At 44.9% G+C, this 22,225-nt stretch overlaps 1 protein-coding gene across 1 annotated transcript; it reads left to right on the forward strand.

Annotated features, from left to right (window-relative positions):
• The first annotated feature begins 16,517 nt into the window (after positions 1-16,517).
• LOC149306650 (factor in the germline alpha-like) lies at positions 16,518-20,196 on the forward strand. Its single transcript, XM_089539466.1, has 3 exons — positions 16,518-16,748; positions 19,054-19,206; positions 19,966-20,196. The coding sequence occupies exons 1-3, from the start codon at positions 16,518-16,520 to the stop codon at positions 20,194-20,196; spliced, it is 615 nt and encodes a 204-aa protein (XP_089395592.1).
• The last annotated feature ends 2,029 nt before the right edge of the window (positions 20,197-22,225 follow it).

Consider the following 22,225-nt stretch of genomic DNA (forward strand, 5'->3'; position numbering starts at 1 on the left):
CGAGGAGCAAAGATAAATAATTCACCCCTGGCGCAAAGGATCCCAGGGCCTGGGCTTTAAATAGAGATGCCAGGTGGGGTGTTTTGGAGGCCCAGGGGTTTCCCCAAACTCCCGAGTGCTTCCGCCTATCTCTGGCACACAGGAGTGGCACATGGGGTTTAGGGCAACCTATTTATTTGAGGTTGCTTCACCTTCAGGGCTGTGACTCAGTGAGGAGCTGCATGCGGTCTAGGAGCAGAGTTGTGGAGCACAAACCAGGGACAAACAGCTGCTCCAGGGTCAGGGTCCAGAATGCGCACTTTCAATATCTGGCTGCCTATCTGTGGGTATATCCACATAACAGAATTACAGCGCTTTGATGCCACTCTAAGGGCCATGGCTCCATCCTATAGAAACCTGGATCAGGATCCAGCATGCACACTTTCAATATCTGGCTGCCTATCTGTGGGTATATCCACACAACAGAATTACAGTGCTTTGATGCCTCTCTAAGGGCCATGGCTCCATCCTATGGAAACCTGGGTTTTGTCCTTTCTGGAGAGACTGAGAATTCTCTGCTAGAGAGCTCTCTCTCTGTGTTGTATACTTTTGTTTATGGTGATGCCATCATAGGGTTTTCTAGGCAAGATTTGTTCAGAGGAGGTTTGCTATTGCCTTACCCTGAGATTGAGGGAGTGTGATTTGCCGCTGAGTGGGTTTCCATGGCCAAGCTGAGAATCGAACCCTGGTCTCCAGAGTCATCGTCCAACACGCAAACCACTGCAATTTGCAGAGCGGAATAGAGAGAGAGAATTTTCAGGCCCATCCCCAGAAAGCTACACATCCCAGGATTCCATAGGACGATGCCACAGGTGTTAAATTGGTACGAAAGCACTATAAATGTGCAGTGTGGCTCCTCCTTGGCCGGCTGCCTGTCTGTTTGTCTAGCTTTGCCAGCCTCTTTCTCTGTGTGGGAGTCTTTCAGATAGAGGATTAGAAGAAGATGTCTGTGGCTTAAGTTCTGGGAAAGGAGATTGGACCGGAGGAGACGGATCAACTGGACCAGGTGCGGCTCAGTCGAAAACAGCTCCCTCTAAGAAATGGAAGGGCAAAGTGGGGCCCTGGGGCCACAGCACTGTTTTTGTGGCCCTCAAACCCCCAGTTTGCTGGCCAGGTTTCAAAAACAGGGAGGACTTCTTGACAACTCTTAAGGCTGGAAAACAGCTGCAACATTATAAGTCATCTTATCCCCATCCAGAAAGAGAAGCAACACGGAGGGAATAGCATTTACCTTTCCACTTGCCTCTGTTGCCCTGAACCGGAACTGAACCGGAACAACTTCAGTTACGCAAATCTGGAGTCAAGCCAGAAAAGAAATATAGTGGGTTAATTTCCTTGTTCTATAATCAGATAAGGACACAATGTTTACCGTAAAACACTTGCGAGACATTAATGATGTTGCAATGCAGTTACACAAACTGAGGGAGGACTGGGCTTCCTAATGGTCATTAGCCAAAGCTGCCTAATGGAGCTTCTCTGTCTGGGAGTAGTCTACCTTGGAGTACCAAATGTGAGGAAGCAGCGGGAGGGCCTGCCTTCTCTATACACTACTTGTGGAAGAGTGGATGTTGCTGTCCATGTGTCGGTGCACATGGTGGTCCATTATGCGTGTGCCCTTTCAAAAAGAATAAGTATGATTGCAAAGAAAGGAAACAGGAAAGAGGGAAGGAGGGAAGGAAGGAAGGAAGGAAGGAAGGAAGGAAGGAAGGAAGGAAGGAAGGGGAGATATGCATAATGTAATAGATATGCATTGATATAAGTTGACCATATTTCCAAAAAACTCTCTTTTCTTGAGGTTTATAAAATATATGTCCATTCACAGCTAAAGCAATGAAACGCATCGAATGAGAGAGAGTGAATGTTGTCCTCTCCTGGACTTTGCAAAAGCAAGCAGGGCCCTCAGGATGCTCGGATCTGTCCATGTAGCATTGCATCTCATGAGCATGTGGCAAGAGGAATAGAAGTGTGTGTGCGTGTGTGTGTGTGTGTGTGTGTGTGTGCGTGCGCGCATAGTGGGGTGTTGCTGGCCACGTGTCTGGGCGCATGGCCATTCATTAAATGGGTGCCCTCTAAAGCGGATAATCAGCTCTGGGATCTCATGTGACAGCAGCACCAAGGGCTTCTGCCTATTCAGAGCTCCCTCGCTCACTTTCTCAATCTGTGTGTGTTTGTGTGTTAGCTGCACTGTGGCAGAAGCAAAATCTGGGAAGAGGGATCATCGGGCGGGGAAGAGGACCCATGCCAACTGAAGGAAGATGCAGCAAAGGGGAAGAAGCGGCAGCGATGCCCGCCTGGCTTCCTTGGCAGTGCCCCAACCCAGTCACTCGCTTGGCTTTCCATTCACTCTGCTAAGTACGTGATCGGAGGCACACACGGCAGGAGAGCGCAAGAGGGAGGCGCGCATGAGCAAGGCCTGCTCCGCTCTTGTGTCCAATGGAATGAGCAACGCAAGAGGAAAGAGGTTAAGGGCAGCGTGGCGCTGGTGCACTATTAATTCTATCAAATCGAGATTATATGGATTGCCACAACTGCAAACAGAGGCAGCGGCGCAGGGGGTGGGTGGGAGGGAGAAGCATTATCCCCAAGTGACCCCCTTCAGATAAGCCCAATGTGGCACAGGATTTAATCCGTGGCAATAGACGCCTTCCTGCATCCCATCCTTCGTCGCTGCAACACTGTGCAAGTTTTGAGCTGCAGCCGGATGAAGAATGTTGTGACTGTCGAAAGACTCCACGTTGCTACACCAGTTTTGAAGACAGGTGAAGGAGAGGATGGAAAAAGCAAATGGACACATAAACCCAGAGGAGACGAAGCTAGATTATTTCCATTTTTAAATACATAACAACATTTTAGTTGTCGATACAACTGCCATAAATGATGGTATGCAAAACTACAAAATGCAAGTTGAAAATGCGATTGCAAGGTTAAAACTGAAGCCAATTACAAATAGAGAAGAAGAGATAATAGAGCTATTCATTTATCAAAGTATCAGACCCAAAACTGAAATGTTGTACAGTGGAGGGCATGCACCCGTCATTCCATCGATGTATTGTAAAAACAAAGACCATTTTCCTTCAAATGAAAAGCAAGGAGAATTACTCTGATGGAAGGAATCAGGAATCCCATTCCCCAGTCTAGTCCACCAAACTCCCATCCCAGCGTTCCCTGTCTTCCAGTTTTGGGGCAATTTCAATTCTTGTTTGTGCAAGAAATAGTCCAATTAATTGTTTGTGGTTCAAGTGTTTGTTTTCATCAGTGCAAACAGAGAGTAACAAAAGAGAAGGGGAAGGAGTTATTTTTTGTTGCATAACTGATTACTTTCATTTGATTATCTGTATTCCTCAGAAGGAAGGCTGTGAAGATATCGCAGCAAGGTAGACATGGCTGCATCCACACTGGAGAAATAACCCGGTTTGGCACCACTTTAACTCTTTCTGGCTCAAAGCTATGGAATTCTGGGAGTTGGAGCTTGTTGTGGGCCCAGAGAGGAGCATGATTACAAACCCACTTTTTTGGATGCAGTATGGAGGCATATTGGAGCCATCATGGCATAGTGGACTATGACTCTGGAGACCAGGGTTCGAATCCCAGCTCAGCCATGGAAACCCACTGGGAGACCCTGGGCAAGTCCCACTCTCTTGGCCTCAGAGGAAGGCAATGGCAACCCCGCTCTGATGAAACTTGCCAAGAAAACCCCATGATAGGTTCGCCTTAGGGTCACCATAAGATGGAAATGCCTTGAAGGCAACAAGAACAACAATAGAGGCATATTAAAGCCTCAGGTTATAAAGCAGATTTATGCCATTGTGGGAGTAGGATGGAATGTAACAGGATCCAGAAAGTTGCAAATCATGTCCTTGCCCTACATTTTCTAAGGGATGAGTAATGTGAGACAGGTCTTTCCAGTCTCTGCAGAGCTCAGTTAGTGTCAATGATCTTTCCGGTTCCGGTTCCATTCTGTCTTTCTATCAGCCTAGAACAATTCTGCTAGGGAGCTCAAATGCCTTTAAGGACCTCATGAAACTACAAATCCCAAGATCCGATAGGGTGAACCCATGGCAATTCAAGTGGTATGAACCAGATATAGACAGATGCGTTCCTGGGCATAAGGCCTAGATCAAGGGTGGCCAAAATGTGGCCCTGGGGCTGTATGTGGCCCCTAAGCTGCTTTTATGGGCTCCAATCCCAGCAGATTCCCCCGTCTGCCCTTTTCCTGGCATTTCTTGAACACTTCCCAATTGAGATGTTGAGTTCCCATGCCAGTTTAGGGGGGCACTTTGGATGCCAAGGGGATGGCCAAAGCCCCCTTCATTCACCCCTGGCATAGATATTCCTGAGGAACAGTCTCCCTCCAAAGGGCTCCTTTCGCCCGTCTTAGGTCTCCTGCACCTAAAACCACAGACAATTTAAGGGCATTTTAAAGAGGAACATTTCTGCAGGGCAGCCTCTCAAGGAACCTTTTTTATTGCAATTTAATCATTAAGTGTTCTCTGGTATCACCAGTTTTATCATAATCTCTTCCTAATGACTGCTGTGCCGAACCTCTAATCTAATCTGGAAAATAATACCAATTAGACTGGCCTCTAATAAATGCAATAAATAGATGTGATAAAACAAATAATAAACGGAAGATTTAGGATTAGATGGGGGGGGTTGTTCCCGTTCAGGAAAAATATATGAAGGTAGAGAAAATTCATTCCCTGGAAAACAGTCAATCTGAGCCAGTGTGGAGCAGTAGTTTGGAGACCAGGGTTCGAATCCTTGCTCAGCCATGGAAACCAATTGGGAGACCTTGGGCAAGTCACATGCTCTCAGCCTCAGAAATCCTCTTGATAGGGGTCACCATAAGTCAGAAATAACTTGAAGGCACACAACACACAACAGCAACAACAACAACAATTATTCTCTATGGTTAGGCCTCATGCATCCACTTCAGGGCATCACAGTTTGAGAAAGACATTGATACACCAGACGGTGTCTTGGAGGCACAAAACAACAACAACAACAACAACAGATTAGGGAGGAGCAACTGAAGTAGCCCTGAAGCCTCATTTTCTGCCATGGGACTTTCTGAAAAGGAGCAAAATAGGCTGGCAAAACATTCAAAAACTCAGAAGCATCTAGAGGTCCACTTCTGGATTAGAAAACCAGGTATTTTTGACCACTCCACAGCCCCAGGGCAGCATGTGGGGCCCTAAGTCCAATGCAGGTTTTAAAGGGGGCTTGTAAAAAACGGTCCACGGTGCTGAACATTATCTTCCCAAATAGGTCCTTGGAGAGAAACTTCTTAGCAAGCCAAACCCTGCTGCAATGGGTTCCCTGCCCCACGGACTCAGGGTCCAACTGCTGCCACGGCTGCAACCTATTTTGAAAGTGAAGCTTCCAAGAAAAGCAATCCATGTTCTCATTTTGGATAGGAAAAGGATCAGGCAGAGACTGAAGTTCATCAAATCTGTTTTGAGGGGGTTCAGTTCCAGGCTTGGCCATGAAATGTCCATTGAGGGACTTTGGGTGAATCACATACTCTCAACCTTCGGGTCTCCAAAAGTCATAAAACTACTTGAAGGCTCATGACAATGACAACAACAACCTGGTTGCAACTCTTCCCTTTGCTCATCCCTGGTGCAGAGATATGTGTCCATGGGGGACTTTCTGAACCATGAATGAGACATCAGAGGCATGATCCCCAAAACCAGCTCCTTCCCACCACTTCTGTTTCCAGCATGAATTCCCCTTTCCTCTCTCAACCACTTTCAAGAGCGATCTCTGAATCACTGGCATTAGGAGAACACACGTTTCTTTAGAAACTTCCAAACTTTCAAGAAGGTGGCTGTAAATCATCATATGGATGCCCTGCCGTCCAAAATTAGCCCTATTGCAAGTGTTGGGTGCAATTTCCCCTTCAGACAGTTTATTTGTTTGTATTTATCTGGGAGATAAAATAATATGCCGATGACACGGCTGCCATCCTTTCAAGATCTCCCTGGGGCATTTGTTACTTCCAACTGTTCTGTCTTGGTGGCTGGCAGTACTCTTTGGTGTTAGCATTTTCTTATCTGGACTACTAACTCTTTGTAACAACTGCCAGACTGGCTGTAATCCACTCTCTTGTTTCTCCCTTCATCGTGCTGCATAGCCTGTAACTGACCCAGATTGAATTAACTACTCCATTCATAGTCCTTGCTTTCCAACTACCTGGTTCCTGGGGCACTTGCTCACTGGAGCATAGGACAGACTGTTGCATAATAGATCCATATATATATCTTTGGCTTCTTAGATTATTTACTTATTCAGCATAAGTAACTATGAGCCCATACATACAGGCCAGAATAATGCTGCTTCAGGTCACTTTGGAGGAATGCTGTTTAAATGATGCATGCGTCCTAAGAGGCCAGAAGCCATGCCAAAGCCATGCTCCAGTCCTAAGGACAGGGTCTGCCAAATAGCCTGGACCTGAGCCATAATCTCCACCTTTCATGACGTTCTCCAGGTGGCATAGAAGGAAGTAAACTTCCAGTAAAGGAAACAACAAGCCAACACCATTTTGGGGAAATCTAAACCACAAGCCTCCCTTGCAGAAATTCCTTGGATGTGGATGCTGGGAATAGGCAGTCATTTCAGGAGAATGTTGACCTCAGGGAGAAAGAGCAAGGAAGGAAGGAGGGAGAGGAGCAATGGAGGAGGAAGAGGAAGAAGCTGCGCTCATCTGCTCTGCTTATAGCAACATGACTGACCATGGCTGCAGGAGATGTTGGCTTCTTGCAAGGGACTCAATGGCATCTTCTTCAGTAGTAAAAGCAGCCTTCAGGCCTCACAGGGGCTCTTAAGGCTGGAGTGGCACCATCAGGCACCAAAGAGAGAGTGCCGTTTTAAAATATTGCACACAAACACACATACCATTAAAACCATAACTGAAAGCAAATTAAACAATACAGCTGTACAAGTACAGACTCATATATACATACACATATATACCTATAAATACACACACACACTTTTAATGCAACCTTTTTAATGGTTGCAAGGCTTCATTTGTTTTTAGTTGTGATTACAATGCTTTTTACTGTTTAATGTGTTCTTTGCGATGCTGGATGCTCCCACACTGCACTGAGCATTTTAGCCACCTATACAAAATTGCGCCTGGGGCTGCATCTGCACTGCAGAACTAATGCAGTTTGACACCACTTTAACTGTCATGGCTCAATGCTGTGGAATCCTGGGATTTGTAGTTTGTTGCACAAGAGCTATCTGACAGAGAAGGCTAAATAGCTCACGAAATGGCAAATCTCAGAATGCCATAGCACTGTGCCATGGCAAAGTGATGTCAAAGTGCATTGATCCTGCAGCAGAATTGGGCACCTTCAGATGTTGTTGTTGTTTTTAATGGAGAAGTGTGATAAAAATGCAGTTGGAAAGGCAAAGGTCCCCTCTCCTTTCTCTCATTCTTATGCAAACACACACACACATCCCTTTGTCCCAAATTTTTTGCTCACCAACATTCAAAGTGGGACGAATAAACAGCTTCAGTGAATCTCTGCTTCTAAGCCAGGGACAGGATTTGGCCATCCAGTGGTTGTTGAAGAGGCAGATGTTGGCTCCTATGTCATTGGGACAGGCGATCCATTCAGTGTTTCAGTTAGGATTTTAAAAGAGTGCATCTGTTTTGACAAATAAGATTCAACCAAGGAAACTCCTTTAAAGTGTGGGTATCAATGGTAGGAAAACAAGGTTCCTCATCTGTCCAACGTTTTGTGACATCTCAGCAATTTAACTAGTGTTGGGGAGTATTAAGAGCACTTTAATGTATTGCAGGAGTGGTCATTACCAAGAATTTTATCCCAGCAATAACTTCCTTCTTTTTAATGGGTTGGATTTCCAGTCACCCTTTTCCCAAAATGCAAAACATCCCATCAGACAGAAACAGAGTCCAACCTCTTTCCTCCCAACTCCGCACTTGAGTCCCTGTTTTGGGAAAGAGCTGTCTTCTTAAGGAAATTAATAATGATAATGATAGTAGTAATGGTAGTAGTAATGGTGATAATCATAAGGTTCAGTTGTGTGTAGAACCCAGGGTCTTTTGCAAGGCTCCATTCAGATTTGTTAGGTTACCAAATAGCTGAAGGTTCTCCCTCTGGGAAATTTCCTACATACCTTCGCCCTTCGCCTCAAGATTTGCATGCTATGCCAGCTGTTTGCACAATGCGCCAACTGAGCTGGCTTGGATTTGGGGAGCCGGCATATGGCAACCAGTCTTTATGTGAAAGTTGTCAAACCAATGATTCACAACCACTTTGCCCAGCTTGCTCACACAAGTCATGAAAGCTCTTTAAAAGGAGGACGGAGATCCCTGGGAAGTGTTTCCTAACCATTTGGAGACAGGCGATCGAGGGACTTACCCTCACCTTGCCTGGAAAGGAGCCTCACCTGTTCCCAGAGCTTCCCAAATGAGTGGCAACCACTGAAGGAGGGAATAAAGGAATAAACCAACTGATTTTCCAGTCCTCTCTGCCTTTTCTTGAACTTGAACTGGGCAACCTGGGCATACTGGGAATACTCAAGGTACTTAAGCAATCTGGTGTCTTGGGCGACTGAGTCAAGCCCTACATCTCATTGAGTTGATTTTCTTTCTATTAGGCTTCTTCATTGTCCAGATCTCACATCCAGACATGGTGATGGGAAATGCTATGGCTTGGACGAACATAACTTTAGTGTTCATATGAGATAATAGAGTCTTTCAAATAGTCTGGACTCAACCTGCGCCGGATTTTAAAGGTTGTAACCGGAACTTCAAATTCTGCCCAGAAATCTCTTGCAAATGCCTATTGAAAAGTGGATAAACCAAACATGGTCAAGTCACGGTAAATAACTTTGGGTGAAAGCCGTCCTGGGTCAACCTTGAAAGTCGTTGGCAGAAAAGCAAAGCCCTGTAAGCTACACTACGGAGGAGTTAAAGGCAAGAGGATTTCCTGTGACTTTATTCATGGAATGAGGTTAAGCTGGTCAATAATGCGCCTTCAGTGCATCATGAGCAGACATTTCGAAATGGGGGGGGGGGAATCATGACATAGAAGCAAACAGAATACCATTTCAAATCAAAACCTATTTGCACCAATTTGCAAGTATATTACCTGCCAAAAACATAACTGATATAAAAGACATATTGAAGCTAAAAAAAAAATCCATATATCCAAACTATACCCCAGATAAAAGTATAAATAATATAAGCAAAGAGCCTTGTTGGGTCACTAGAATCATTGAATTTATTCAAGGATCAAATTGCATGGTTTAAGACTCGAGACACAATTGCAGGCTGGTCATATTTTAATAGCAACTGAAACAAAGAGAGACCCAAGATTCTTGCAGAATTGGCACTGGTTGCAACAGGGACGTAGCCAAGGGGGGGATCTTGGGGTCCGGACCCCCCCTTCCATTAGAAAAATGAATGGTGTGTGCTGCTGCGCCACCGCATTTAAGCCCCATTATAATGATGGCACTTAGTCTGGACTCCCCCCTTCCCAAAATCCTGGCTACGTCCCTGGTTGTAGGCTTTAAAAGAAATGGGTCACTACCTGAATCCCAATTGGGCTTCTCTTGTACTCTCATTGTGAAGTGTGTGTGTGTGTGTATTGTACTTCTACTGTACAATATTTCAGCTCTACCATCTCTTTGTTGTATAATGCTTTCTGCCCTATCCTTGTCAATGGCATGCTTTATTTCAGTGCATGCATTTTTACACTAAAAGATGCACTGGTGAGTATTTTGTGGGTCTCATTTCCATCCACATGAGGAACTCATGACAGAGCATCAGAAACCACATCTTTTGCCTGGGTTCTGGAAATGTGACAGTTAAGAAAAACGCCATGCACCCTTGTGGCGAATGAGGCCAGTACAGTCGGCGGAGGCTCTTGTTGCAAAAGCTTTGCAATCTGAGCTCATCATCATCTTTCTTCCTGGAGGAAGGCAGGGAGATGCCAGGCCACATGCCACCTTCTTCTTCTTCCGCTGGTGACCTCAGGATGCTCCAGGCTGCTTTGGCACAAGGACTGGCACAATGCAAACCGGGGCCTGAATTGCTCCCTGTTGTATTCACACAGCCAGGCTGCTGCTCACCTCCATTCCAATGAGGAGCTTCTATTGGGCCCAGCATCTGGCAAAGTTGAGAAGGGAATGGGAAATTAATAGGTCATTATGCAAGGAGGAGAGTAGAAGAGGCAGAGGAACGAAGGTGGCTCCTTTCTGAGATGGCTTCTCTGTCCCTTCGACAGATTGGATGCCTTCAAAAGGAGCTTTCTTACCTAGCCTTGGCATTAAGAAATGCCATCTCTCCTTGAAGCTGAAAGGAGGATGGCTATGGAGAGGTCACCCAAAGGAGGTCATGCATCACCAAAAAGAAAAAGAGTGCACTTAAGTGTGCAGGGGTTTGCACAAATTTGCATGTGCTAAATTTGTGCATAATTAAGATGATTTATTAATTAGACAACTAATTGCATAACAGTCACATAATTAAACTAAGAGGTTTTGATCCGTAGGGAGGGGCGGGACATAAATAACTTTTATCATTATTATTATTACTATTATTATTACTATTATTTATTGCTTAATCTGGGGTGGGCAATTGGTTTTGCACCGGTTACAGCATCAGAACAACTTCGTTGCATCAAAATAAAACAAAAAAGCTACTGGTCTCCAGCTCTGAAGGTTGGCTGAAAAGTTCCCTTTTCTCCCCTGAAAGCTTTCCTTCTTGCCCTTCTTCTCCTCTTAGACTCCAAGGCGGCTGCACACCATTTTTCTTCCTTTCTTTAATTCTTTATTATTTTGGGTATAGACGACTCGGCACCAACTTAAAAAAAACATGGAGAAGAAAAATGTATTTCTAAGATGGAGGGTTTTGTGGTTTTTTTTGCTATCTCTCTCCTTTTCCTGACTTGGATCTCAACAGACAACTCCTATTTTTGGTGCCCTATTTTGCAAAGCAACCTGGAAATGGCTCTTTCAGCATTCTGGAGTGAATAATGACTTTACTTGGTTTCTACAGTCCACAGGCATACCTTCAATGAACTTGGCGAGGAGGCATTCCTTTTTTGGACTACAGCTCCCAGAATCCCCCAGCCAGCCATGGCCATTGACTCAAAATTAGGGACAGGCAACTTTGACAGGTCTAGGAGTCAATTTTTTGCCTCCAAAACCCACCACCTCTCACCTACCTTTGAAAAGAAGAATGAAGAAGACACTTGTTCTCTAGATACTTGTTCCGCTGCTCCCTCCCTAAGGAAGTTTAATAGCCTTAATCTTTGCCCTTTGCTGAATGCTTATCTAAAAGATAGACGGTGCTTAACACTTTTATTGCAGTATCTGGTGCTTGTCGCACACGGAGCCTGATAACTGCCTTGATGGGATTCAAGGACAGTTTGAGATTTGCCTCCCAAGAAGAGAGGAGATTGTCTATTGCAGACCCTGCAAACTGTCATGGCTGTCTGTCTGTCCCTTATCTGTCTTATCAATACCCCATTTCTGTCCCCTGCTCAAAATCAGGCCTCGGTGTGGCTTAGAACTGTGCTTTTAACTGTCACAAGAAGACTTATGCCCCAAGGCAGAGAAAGAGGAAAGATGAGATGGTGCAGTGGCTTCAGCATTGGACTGTGGCTCTGGAGACTAGGGCTGCATTCCCACTTACAAATAAATAGGTGTGCGATACGAATCGATGGACTGATTCAACATCAGAGTGTGGTTCACACTACCGCTGGGAGAGATCATCCGGAGACATGGGGCGCAGGGTTATCAATACGCTGATGACACCCAAATATGCTTCTCTATGTCCCCGACTGTTACAGTGACTAAGGATGACTTCTCCCCTCTGAATCCCTGCCTTGAGTCAGTAATGGGCTGGATGAGAAAAACAAACTCAAGCTGAATCCAGAGGAAACGGAGATACTTGCCACAGGCTCCTTAGGTCCGGGGAGGGAAATTTGTCCACCACTCCTAGACAGGGTTACACTTCCCCTGAAGGAGGAAGTTCATAGTTTGGGAGTACTTCTGGATCCGTCTCTACGTTTGTCATCTCAAGTGGATGCGACGGCCAGAAGTGCTTGGTGCCAACTTCGTCTGATACGCCAACTGCGACCCTACCTCAACTGAAAGGACCTGGAAGCTGTAGTGCATGCTCTGGTAATCTCTCGTCTTGATTTCTGCAATGCGCTCTACATGGGGCTACCCTTGTACCTAGTCCGGAAGCTTCAATTAGTGCAAAATGCGTCAGCCAGGTTGGTCACCGGATCCTCGAGATTTGACCATATAACACCTATTCTGAAAGATCTACACTGGCTCCCAATCAGCTTCTGGGTGCAATACAAGGTGTTGGTCATTACCTTTAAAGCCCTACATGGCTTGGGCCCGAGTTACTTACGGGAACGCATCTCCCTATACAATCCGCCCCACACTCTCAGAACAAATGGGAAGAAATTGTTAGAGGTACCAGCCTCTAAATATGTTTCTACTTCCCAAAAAGCATTTAGTATAGCCGCCCCCAGACTATGGCATGGACTCCCAGAGGAGATCCGCCTTGCTACATCCCTGGAAACCTTCAGGAAGGCGGTTAAGACAGAGCTCTTTTGGCGTACATACCCCCCTGGCCTTCTATGAATTACAGGCTGTTCTGTCTGGAACAAGAGCATCTGACCCCATCATTGTTGATTTTATGTTTTTAACTGTGGTTTTAACTTGTGTGAGAATAATATTGTAACGTTTTAATTGTATGTTTTAAACTCTGCTGTGATTCCACCTCAATCCAATTGGGAGAGGTGGGAAGATATAAATAAACTCTATTATTATTATTATTATTATTATTATTATTATTATTATTATTACATTTGCCCCAATTGCATATTCTTGCTGCAAAATAAAATAAAATAACCCCCTTGTGGTTCACATTGACAAACGAATCACTTCAAAATGGATGCACTCCAGCCGGCCGAAGGGCAAATTTAAATCGATTCTGACCCGCATCTGGTTCACACTTGAGCAGAATCGATTTATCCAAAAAGAGGTGGAAAAAATCAGCGTCAAAAAGACGTGAGTTAAATGGGTCTAGTGCCGCCACCCCTCTCTGAATTGCTTCAGCAAAACGATTCAAGTGGGAACCAGCCTCATTTGAACCAGTTCAAACCAATTTGTGATCCAGTTTAAGAGATAATGGGAATCAGGCCTAGGATTCAAATCCTGGCTCAGCCATGTAAACCCTCTGGGTAGCCTTGGGTGAGTCACAATGGCAAACCTCCTCTGGAGAAACCTGTCAAGAAAACCCCTTGATAGGGTTGCCTTAGTCCAAGTCCAAGTCAGAGTCCGAGTCCAACAAGCTATGAACCCCACTATTCCATAGGATGGAGCTGCAGCATTCAAAGTGGTGTCAAACCACATTGTTTCTGCAATGCCGATGCACCCTGAGATGGACTCTTTCTGTGAAACGGAGGGAGAGGCACCCTTCCTCCTTGGTTCCCAACCCCCGGCCAGTTAATAGACACATGGGCAACCCCACTTCTCTTTACCCATAAGCATCCCAGTGACAGACATGATCCCAACTCCGCATGGAGCCAAACTCTCCCAGAATTGCTTCCTCACATTTTTTTTGCAGAAAGTGAGCTCAAAATAACATAAGACATTCCCCGGTTGGGGAGTGCATGCGCAATGCGGAAAGGCGGACGTCAGCGTCGCCGCCTCCCTCCCTGGAGAAGGAAGCATGTGCTGAACGGCACGCCTGCAAAATGCAACGGGCTGAGAAAATCGAAGAGACACATTCGTCCAGGGATGCAAAGGCAGTTATATAAGCACCGGCAAGGGTTAAAACACTGCCCTTGCTTTTGATAACCAGCTGCTGCCAACTAAGGCATCTCCTGACCAGGCCAAAAATGCAGCTGGATGCCTTACAGGTTCCTGGGTTAGGAAAGCGGCTTGGAAAGGCATCCATCTATTCTGTTATAGAAGAGGAGAAGCCAAGAAACTCCACGCTGCAAGGGTCAATTGTCATAGGCATGGCCCAGGAAGTCAATGATAGCAGGTTTCGTAATCAGAATTGGTGAGTCCGCTCCAGGTTTTATTCCAGATTTTATAGGAACTATCCAAGGTGCATCCAGAAACACAATCCTGCAAACCAGCATTTTGAATAGTTCCTTTAATGTCTGAATTAAGACTTGGAATGATTCACTGTCCCCCTGATAAAGAAGCCATTTATATGGACTGAAATGGAGACAAAACCCCAGCTGGAATTGGTGGTTCCCAACTTTTGGTATTCCATTTGTTTTGGACTACAACTCCCAGAAGCCCCAGACAACTTGGCCAACAGCAATTATAAGAGAGATGATGGAACAATATCTTAATGCAACCCAGATGTTGCATTATTATCAATTTATGATAAGATTAGACATACTCAAGCTATTAAGGATCTGAATACAAAATTAGCAACAGCAACAAGATTAATAATAAACCAAGAAAATGGAAGATTCAAGGTTTTTACCAAATGGAGGAGTGGTATAAAGAAGTTTGGGACATTGCTAATAACAATAAATTAACATGTAGACTTAAAGGTAAAAAAAGGACCATGGAAAAGTAAGGACTTTGAAGATGTATGGAAGAAATGTTCAGAATATGTTTTTGTGGGGGTTTTGTTTAAAGGAAAAGGGGGGTCTATACCTCCACGAGAGTCATTGCATGCAATTTTGGCAAATGGATTAATTAAATGGTATATATGGTCCCATAAAAGGAATCATGGGAGTTGAAGTCCAAATCATCTGGAAGACCAAAGGTTGGGAACTACTGTACTGAACTAGATTGCCTTCTGCATAATGGAGTGAAAGAGAATCCGCAACATCTCTTGGACCAAATATTACTGTATATATTCAACTATAGGTCGCTCTCATGTATAAGTCTAGGGTTGGTTCGGGGGCCAAATGTATGGATTTTGATATGACCCATGGATAAGTTGAGGGTAAAACTTTGGGGCATGTACCAAAGGCTCTAAAGGACGATGCAAAGGAAAACAATGCCAAAGAAATTACAAAATGTCAGCAGGCATAACTGTTTGTGCTCACCCTAAAGGCTGAGATGGTACCCCATATATATATATGGGTTAAAGTACAGTACCTACATTGACTCACAGATAAATCGACTCAGGTCTTTTTGGGTAAATTAAAAAATTATCTTAAAGCATTCTTATTATGGGAATAACCAATAATCCCAACAACACACATTAAACAGCCAAGATCAAACAACCGGGGGGAAAGTGGTGTTTGCCTAGCTGGAGAGAGAGTAGAACAGGTTTGCTTGCATATGGAAAGTAAGTACTTTGGCAACTGGAAGTCAGAATTGCTGGTGCAGAGCGACCTCTAGTGTTTCATAGTGGTCTTCCCATACAAAAAGCCCCATGGAAAAAGTAAAGTGGGGTCAGAGGGTTTTAATTCTATAGTGTGGTGACACCCTTCGTGCGATGCTCAAACCACAACACCACACTGGCTCTACATATTTTAAAATTAAATGTTTAAATAATGAGGTTTTACATATATATATATGTGTGTGTGTGTAAAGTCCAATGATAATCTATTGGAGCGCTGTCCCTTTCTGCCTCTGGGCCTTTAAGGGCGGCCCCAGAGTCCCAGGTGTGTGGGTTCCCATCCCTTGCAAAGGCCTCATCAGGGCAGGTTGGGCTCACCTGGGCTGCCTTTGGGACTCACCTGGCCAGAAGGAGCCCATCTTCTTCTCCCCTTTCCATAGCTGAGGTGAAGCAAAGGCTACCCTCAACCCTTCCAGGTCTCAGGTGAGCTCTTCCATTTGCACCCTTTGCATGAATGTTGTGCATTTTACTTGACTAATAAAGGTATCCCTGTTTTGTGGGTTTGGGGTGTCATTGTACTTTGCTACCTGGCCAACGCAGCTACTTTGCACCTTTCCTTCAACCAGCTCCAGAGGAAGCTGGGTTGCTTCCAACTCCAAAGGCTCCCTACTACACCCTTTGGTTTAAAAATTAAGAAATAATAATAATTGTAAGCCGTTCTGATAGCCTTTAGGACTGAAGGGCGGGTATAAGTACTCTAATAGATAGATGGATAGATAGCCAAATCCTGCTTTGGTCCTGGCTTCCACCTGGTTCTCCATGTCAGCCTCTTCACACAGCATTCAGTAGGTTTTTCTCTGTCAGAAAGCAACCATTCCATGGTGGCTCATTCATGTACCCAGGTCAGTCCTCATTCAGTGACCAATTTTTACACTAGTTGCAAAAGCCATGTTTGTTGCCTCGCTTAATTTGTGCTGCCAAAATGGGTAAATTCTCCTGTTCTTCTCTTGTTGTCACCAAAGTGGCCTCATAAATGCTGCCCTTTTGCTTCATAGACACTCCATGTGTCTTGTTTCCCTCTGGTTTTACAACTGTTCATTTGCAGTTGTGTTGTTTTTCCCAGTTGTGTTCAATTGCACACTTAACCCAGGGAGCGAAGATGTCCCGGCCAGGCCCTGGTGTGGACCCCCAGCCTCCTCCGCCTCTGCTCTCCTTGGCTCCTCCGCCGGAGGTCCTGGGCAAGATCCTGAGTGAGCAGTTTGGGCCCTTGCCTTTCATGGCCCCCATCACCCGCATGAAGAAGAAGCCCTCCGGACACTACTTCCCCACCGAAAACCGGGAGCAGGTCCTGGGCAGGAGGCGGGCCGCCAACGCCAAGGAGAGGGAGCGGGTAAGAGGGGAAGGGGCAGCCTCGCCTCGAAGGCCAAGGGTGGGCATCCTTTGGCAAGTGCATGCGCCTGGCACCCAAAACAGGTGACTTGGGGACTGAGTGCCAGCATTTCTGGAAGATGCTCAGAGCTATAATTAAAAAAGTAATTTTCTAGAGCTCCTGTAGCAAAAGAGCTTCTGGATTCTTGGTCTCAAATGTACATATATTATAAATGAAATGGCTATAGAACTAAAACTAATCCCAGATCGTCATGCCAAATATCTATCCGTCCATCCATCTGTCCATCTGTCTATCCATCTATCATCCATACATCCTTCTAATTATACCTCTATCTATCTATCTATCTATCTATCTATCTATCTATCTATCCATCCTCCCTTTAACAGTCCTTCTATCTATCTGTCTTCTATCATCTCCAGGTAATGATAAGCAAATCTGGGATTTGTAGTTTTGTGAAATGATTGTCCTTCTCTATCAGAGAGCAATGGTGCTGCAACAAGGTACAAATCCTTGAATTTCACAGCACTGAGCCATGGCAGTTAAAGTGGTCTCAAAGTGCATTATTTCTGCAGTGCAGACACAGCCTTAGTCAACATACTTTGGGAAATGTAGTTCAGAGGAGCGTGCTAATGCTCTCCAGAAGAGAACTCTAAGTATGTCTCTACGAACTACGACTCCCAGGACTTCCTAGGATGAGGCCATGGCATTTGAGGAGGCATCAAATTGCTTTAAGAGTAAAGAAAATATATATTCAGGAGTAACTATATTGGCTTTGAAGAAGCCAGTAAACGTTCAAAGCTAAATGCATTTTGTCTCTATTGACCTGATAAAGGTATCACTCTGATGTGTGTTTTGGCTTTTGTTATATTAAAAGGCTAAGGGAGGTTTATGAGCCAAATTAAAATTGTTAAATGCCAAGTCATACTAGTGGATATGAGATGACTGACATAGAAAAGTAGTTTTTCAACACTTGCTTAAGTTTAAGCATGGCCATTTAATATTAAATGATCCAAATTAAAATGGAATTTCAGATATTTATTTGAGGCACTTGATTTGCCGGTAGCATTTCCAGCAAATGGCCACCGTTCCCCACTGGTCTCCTAAAAATAAGGCTCATAAATGTCAAGATTGCTTATTTTAAAGACCATTAAAACCCTCCCAAGCGGTGTGCTGCTGCCCATTATGGCTCCAGGCTCCTTAATGGGAGGAAATGGCGGCTGTTTCCAGGATCCAAGTGGCCAGTTGCCACCTGTTGAAGGAAGCCTTTCTCCAAAGGTTGGAAAGTCACCTTGGGCCAATAATCCCCTTGGATTCAGCAATAAAATAGCTGTAATGCATTTAAAGTGAAGCTCTTATCAGAATATCAGCTTGACTAAATGTTGACTCTAGATAGCTTGGGCAAACATGGTCCTGGTTAAATATTAGGACTTGGTCAGCCGTCTCTTCTAAGCCGGACCATAGGAGTTGCACCAGGCTTTGGCTGGAGACGGATGGAGCTACTCACCAGAGATGAATACTATTTTAAAGGCGAATTAACTGTTTGGGATGGTGCAGATGCTCTGTCCATATCCATCTCTGGCAGGTCTTTGCATTTGCTGTCTCCAGATCTGCTCAACAATAAGCGAAATGCAATAATGCAATAAGAAAACAATAAGAAAAAATGTGTGCACATCAAGCCATTTCCAGCACCTTTAAAAGTCTTTTGACTTCAGCCTCAGTCACTATTTAACCAGAAAACATTTTTCTTATTAAAATAAAACAGGAACATTTGCTCTATATCACCGATTATGTTGCAAAACCAGATTTGGGCTCTCTGCAGATTTTTAATGTTATGGCTTTTCCTCCAGCCTCTTGAGGCCCAAGAGCTCTCTAGTTGAACATTCAAAGTTCCTCACCCTAAATTACGAATCCCAGGATTCCATGGGAAGTTGCCATGGCAACTGAAGTGGAATCATAGCACTATAAGTGTAGGGAGACATAGAGCTAGACTGGATAGACTAAGGGGTCTCTGACTCATCCTAAGCCCGGCTGCATCCTCACTGCAGAAATAATCTAGTTTGACACTACTTTAACTGCCATGGCTCAATGCTATGGGATTATGAGAATTTCTGATTGCAAAGCTCTGGTGCCACAGCAAGCTACCATTCCCAGAATTCCATAGCACTGAGCCATGGCAGTTAAAGTGGTGTCAAACCAGACTATTTCTCCAGTTTAGATGCAGCCCCACTGTCTTATGTCCCTCTGTTCTGATGAACGCTCTCAGAGATGTGTATGTCTTCTGCTTCCCCCCCCCCCCCCAAAACAGATAAGGAACTTGAACAGTGGTTTTTCCAAGCTCAAGTCCATCGTGCCGCTTATTCCGAAGGACCGGAAGCCCAGTAAGGTCGACATGCTGAAGGCGGCCACCGAATACATCCGCCTGTTGCGCTTGATTTTGGAAGAAACCGGAGGGCTTGAGGTACGAACGGAACTGGCGTTGCAGCTCAGCTTATTAATTTTATAATTTTCATCATATTAATTTATTTGAAGCAAAACATTCTTCCAGCAAGGAGTCCTTTGGGCCAGTGCCTTCTGTATTTGTTGCAAACCCAAGAGATTATAATTTGGGGGATATACTCCAAGGTTTCCCTTTAGCTCATGTGAAAGATGGTGCATGCGGATGGAAAACTTTTGCTTCTCTTGCACCCAAGGTGCTTTGGAAAGGATCTCTCATTATATATATATATGCAAATACAGGGATTCTGAAATCCAAAATATTTCTAGTCCTAATCATTTTGAAAAACAGAGATTCAACCTGTACACATACACACATTTCTTGCCCTGAGACCTGGCAATCCTAGCGACAACTTGTGCCAAAACAATGTGTTGAGACCACTTTAGCTGCCCAGGCTCAATGCTAGAGTATTCTGGGAAGTATACTTTTGTGAGACATTTAGCCTTCTCTGACAGAGAGCTCTAGTGTCACAATAAACTACAATTCCCAGGATCCCATAGCACTGAGTCAGAGTAGTTCAAGTGGTGCCAAATTGGATTATTTCTGCAGTGTGTTTTACACCTGCAGCTGCATTTCTACACTTTATGAAAAGGTTTGCTTTGACTGAAGTGCTGACAATACTCCATGTGTTGCCTAGGGACTTGGAAAAACCATGTCCAGCGTTGGGCCTGAGCAGGGCCAGCAAAGCTATTTTGCTGAGTACCTTTTCTGTCTTATTACTAGGTGGAGGATTCACCGGCTCACCCTTCTCCTGAGCCCGATCTGGTGCCGGGAGTGATGGAGGAAAGCTTGCCGGGCAATGCCCCATCCCAAAGATCCAGCTGCTACATCAAGACAGAGAATGGCATGGAAGTGGTTTGGACAAACCAGGTGGTGGACACGACTGCGTGTCCGTGGGGGCAAACGCTCCTGCCGGCGTATGTGGGGATTGTGGAGCTCCACAAAAACGGATAACCGGTAAGGGTTTCTCCAGCATGCGCAAAGCACTTTCCCTTTCATTGCATGGCTGATGGGCCAGGAAGAAACTGGCCTCAGAGCTCCTGTTAATTCAAAGCTGTAGCCATGTTAGTCTGGAAAATCAGGCTGCAGAGGGATCTTGCAGCAACTTTGCAACCAACTGAGAAAAAAGAAGTTGGTAGCATGAGCTTTCATAGACTGGAGCCTACTTTTCCAGATGCATCTGAAGAAGTGGCTCAGGGGTTCTCAACCTTCCTAATGCCGTGACCCTTCAATACAGTTCCTCATGTTGTGGTGACTCCCAATCATAAAATTGTGGTGTCTCGGTTCCTAAGACCATCAGAAATAGGTTTTCCGATGGTCTTAGGCGACCCCTGGGAAAGGGTTGTTTGGCCCCCAAAGGGGTTGCGACTCACAGATTGAGAACTGCTGAAGCAGCCTTAGGAAATCTCATGAGACCAACAAGCCAGCTTTTCCACCTTTGGAGTCTGGCTTCTTAATCCCAGCTGCTCATTCTTGTAGGTTGTCTGTGCTAGAAAGAAACTTCTAGTGTCAGTTTTCTCTGTTTTTAGTTATTTTATGCTGTATTTTGATAATGTTTTTTGTTTTTGCTCTGTAAAGCCACTTAGAGGCTATGACTGTGTCTACATCTACACAGTTCCCGTAGTTTCCATGGCATGCGTTCCTGGGACCTGTTGTTTGCTGGGATGCTTACTATCCTTTGTTGGAGAGCTTTAGTTCATTCCCCTGAACTACTGCAGAGAATGCTGAATCCCTCCCCAAACTACACTTCCCAGGATTCCTCACAATAGAGCAATGGCTGTTGAAATGGAGCCAAGCCCATGTAACCCGTGTAGCAACAGTTGTGCTCTCTGTTCACGTGCAGCCGTGTGTGTGTGTGTGTGTGTGTATACACACACACACAATGGTACCAGTAACCAAATTGTCTTTCAGAGCTCCTCTTTTGAACTGGATGAAGGCTAGTTGCTTCATGACCAAGCACTGTGGAAAGGGACAATCCTTTTTTCCCCATTTGCACCTGTCCTGTTTACAGATCAGTCAATCGACCAATCAAAAATGAATAAATGTGCAATGCTAAGTGTGCTGGTTTTCCATGTGTACACTCAAATACTATACAAAATGGATTGCAGAAATAAAGAAAAAAGGACTTCATCATAGCTCCTCGAGATAAATGCGCTTTTGTTTGCTGTCAAGTCTGCTTTCAACTATGGCATCCCTATGAATGAGAGCCCTTCAAGGGCCTGCCTGATCCTGCTCTCAGGTCTCGCAAACTCAGAATCACAGAACCATTAGAGTTGGAAGAAACACAGGGCAGCTGTGGCTCCCTTCATTGAATCAATCCACCTGCCATTTGATCTCCCTCTTTTCCGACTGCTTTCCAGTTTACTGATGATGATGATATTTCCCAATGGGTTGTGTCATCTCATGATGAGTCCATATCATATCAGCTCCAATTTAGCCATTTTACCTTTTGGGGACAGTTCAGGCTTGACTTGCTCCTGAAGCCATTTACTGGTAATTTTGGCAGTCTATGGGATCTGGGCGCTCTCCTCCAGCACCACAGTTCAAATGAGTAGATGGTCTTCTTCTTATCTCCTGTGTTCTTGGTCCAGCTTTCACAGCCATGCATGGAAATCAGAAAGAGATGGTTTCATTGTCAGATAGGAATCAGCATTATGAAGTTCCTGCTAATGTTGAGCTGGAATCTCTTTTCCTATAGCTTGCATCCATTGTCTTGGGTACTATTCTCTGAAGCAGCAGAAAACAAGTTTGCTCCATCCTCAGTGTGACATCCCCCAAATGGGGATATCATGTCCCTTCTTAATCTGCTCTTCTCCAGGCTAAACATCCCCAGCAACTCCCTCAGTCTCTCCTCCTGGGGCTTTATGGTTTCCAGACCCTTCACCATTTTGGTTGGCTGCCTCTGGACACAGTTCCGGGTTCTCAGCATCCCTTTTGGGACTCTGGGGCCCAGAACTGGAGACAGGGTCATTCCAGGTGAGGC

Source organism: Sceloporus occidentalis, unplaced genomic scaffold, assembly GCF_023333645.1.
Source record: "Sceloporus occidentalis isolate IW3139 unplaced genomic scaffold, rSceOcc1.0.p SCAF_9, whole genome shotgun sequence".
Taxonomy (NCBI): Eukaryota; Metazoa; Chordata; class Lepidosauria; order Squamata; family Phrynosomatidae; genus Sceloporus; species Sceloporus occidentalis.

Coding starts and splice junctions, on each gene's coding strand:
- LOC149306650 (XM_089539466.1), top strand. CDS start 16,518: ATGTCCCGGCCAGGCCCTGGTGTGGACCCCCAGCCTCCTCCGCCTCTG. Junction 16,749..19,053: donor ACGCCAAGGAGAGGGAGCGG/GTAAGAGGGGAA, acceptor CCCCCAAAACAG/ATAAGGAACTTGAACAGTGG. Junction 19,207..19,965: donor AAGAAACCGGAGGGCTTGAG/GTACGAACGGAA, acceptor TCTTATTACTAG/GTGGAGGATTCACCGGCTCA.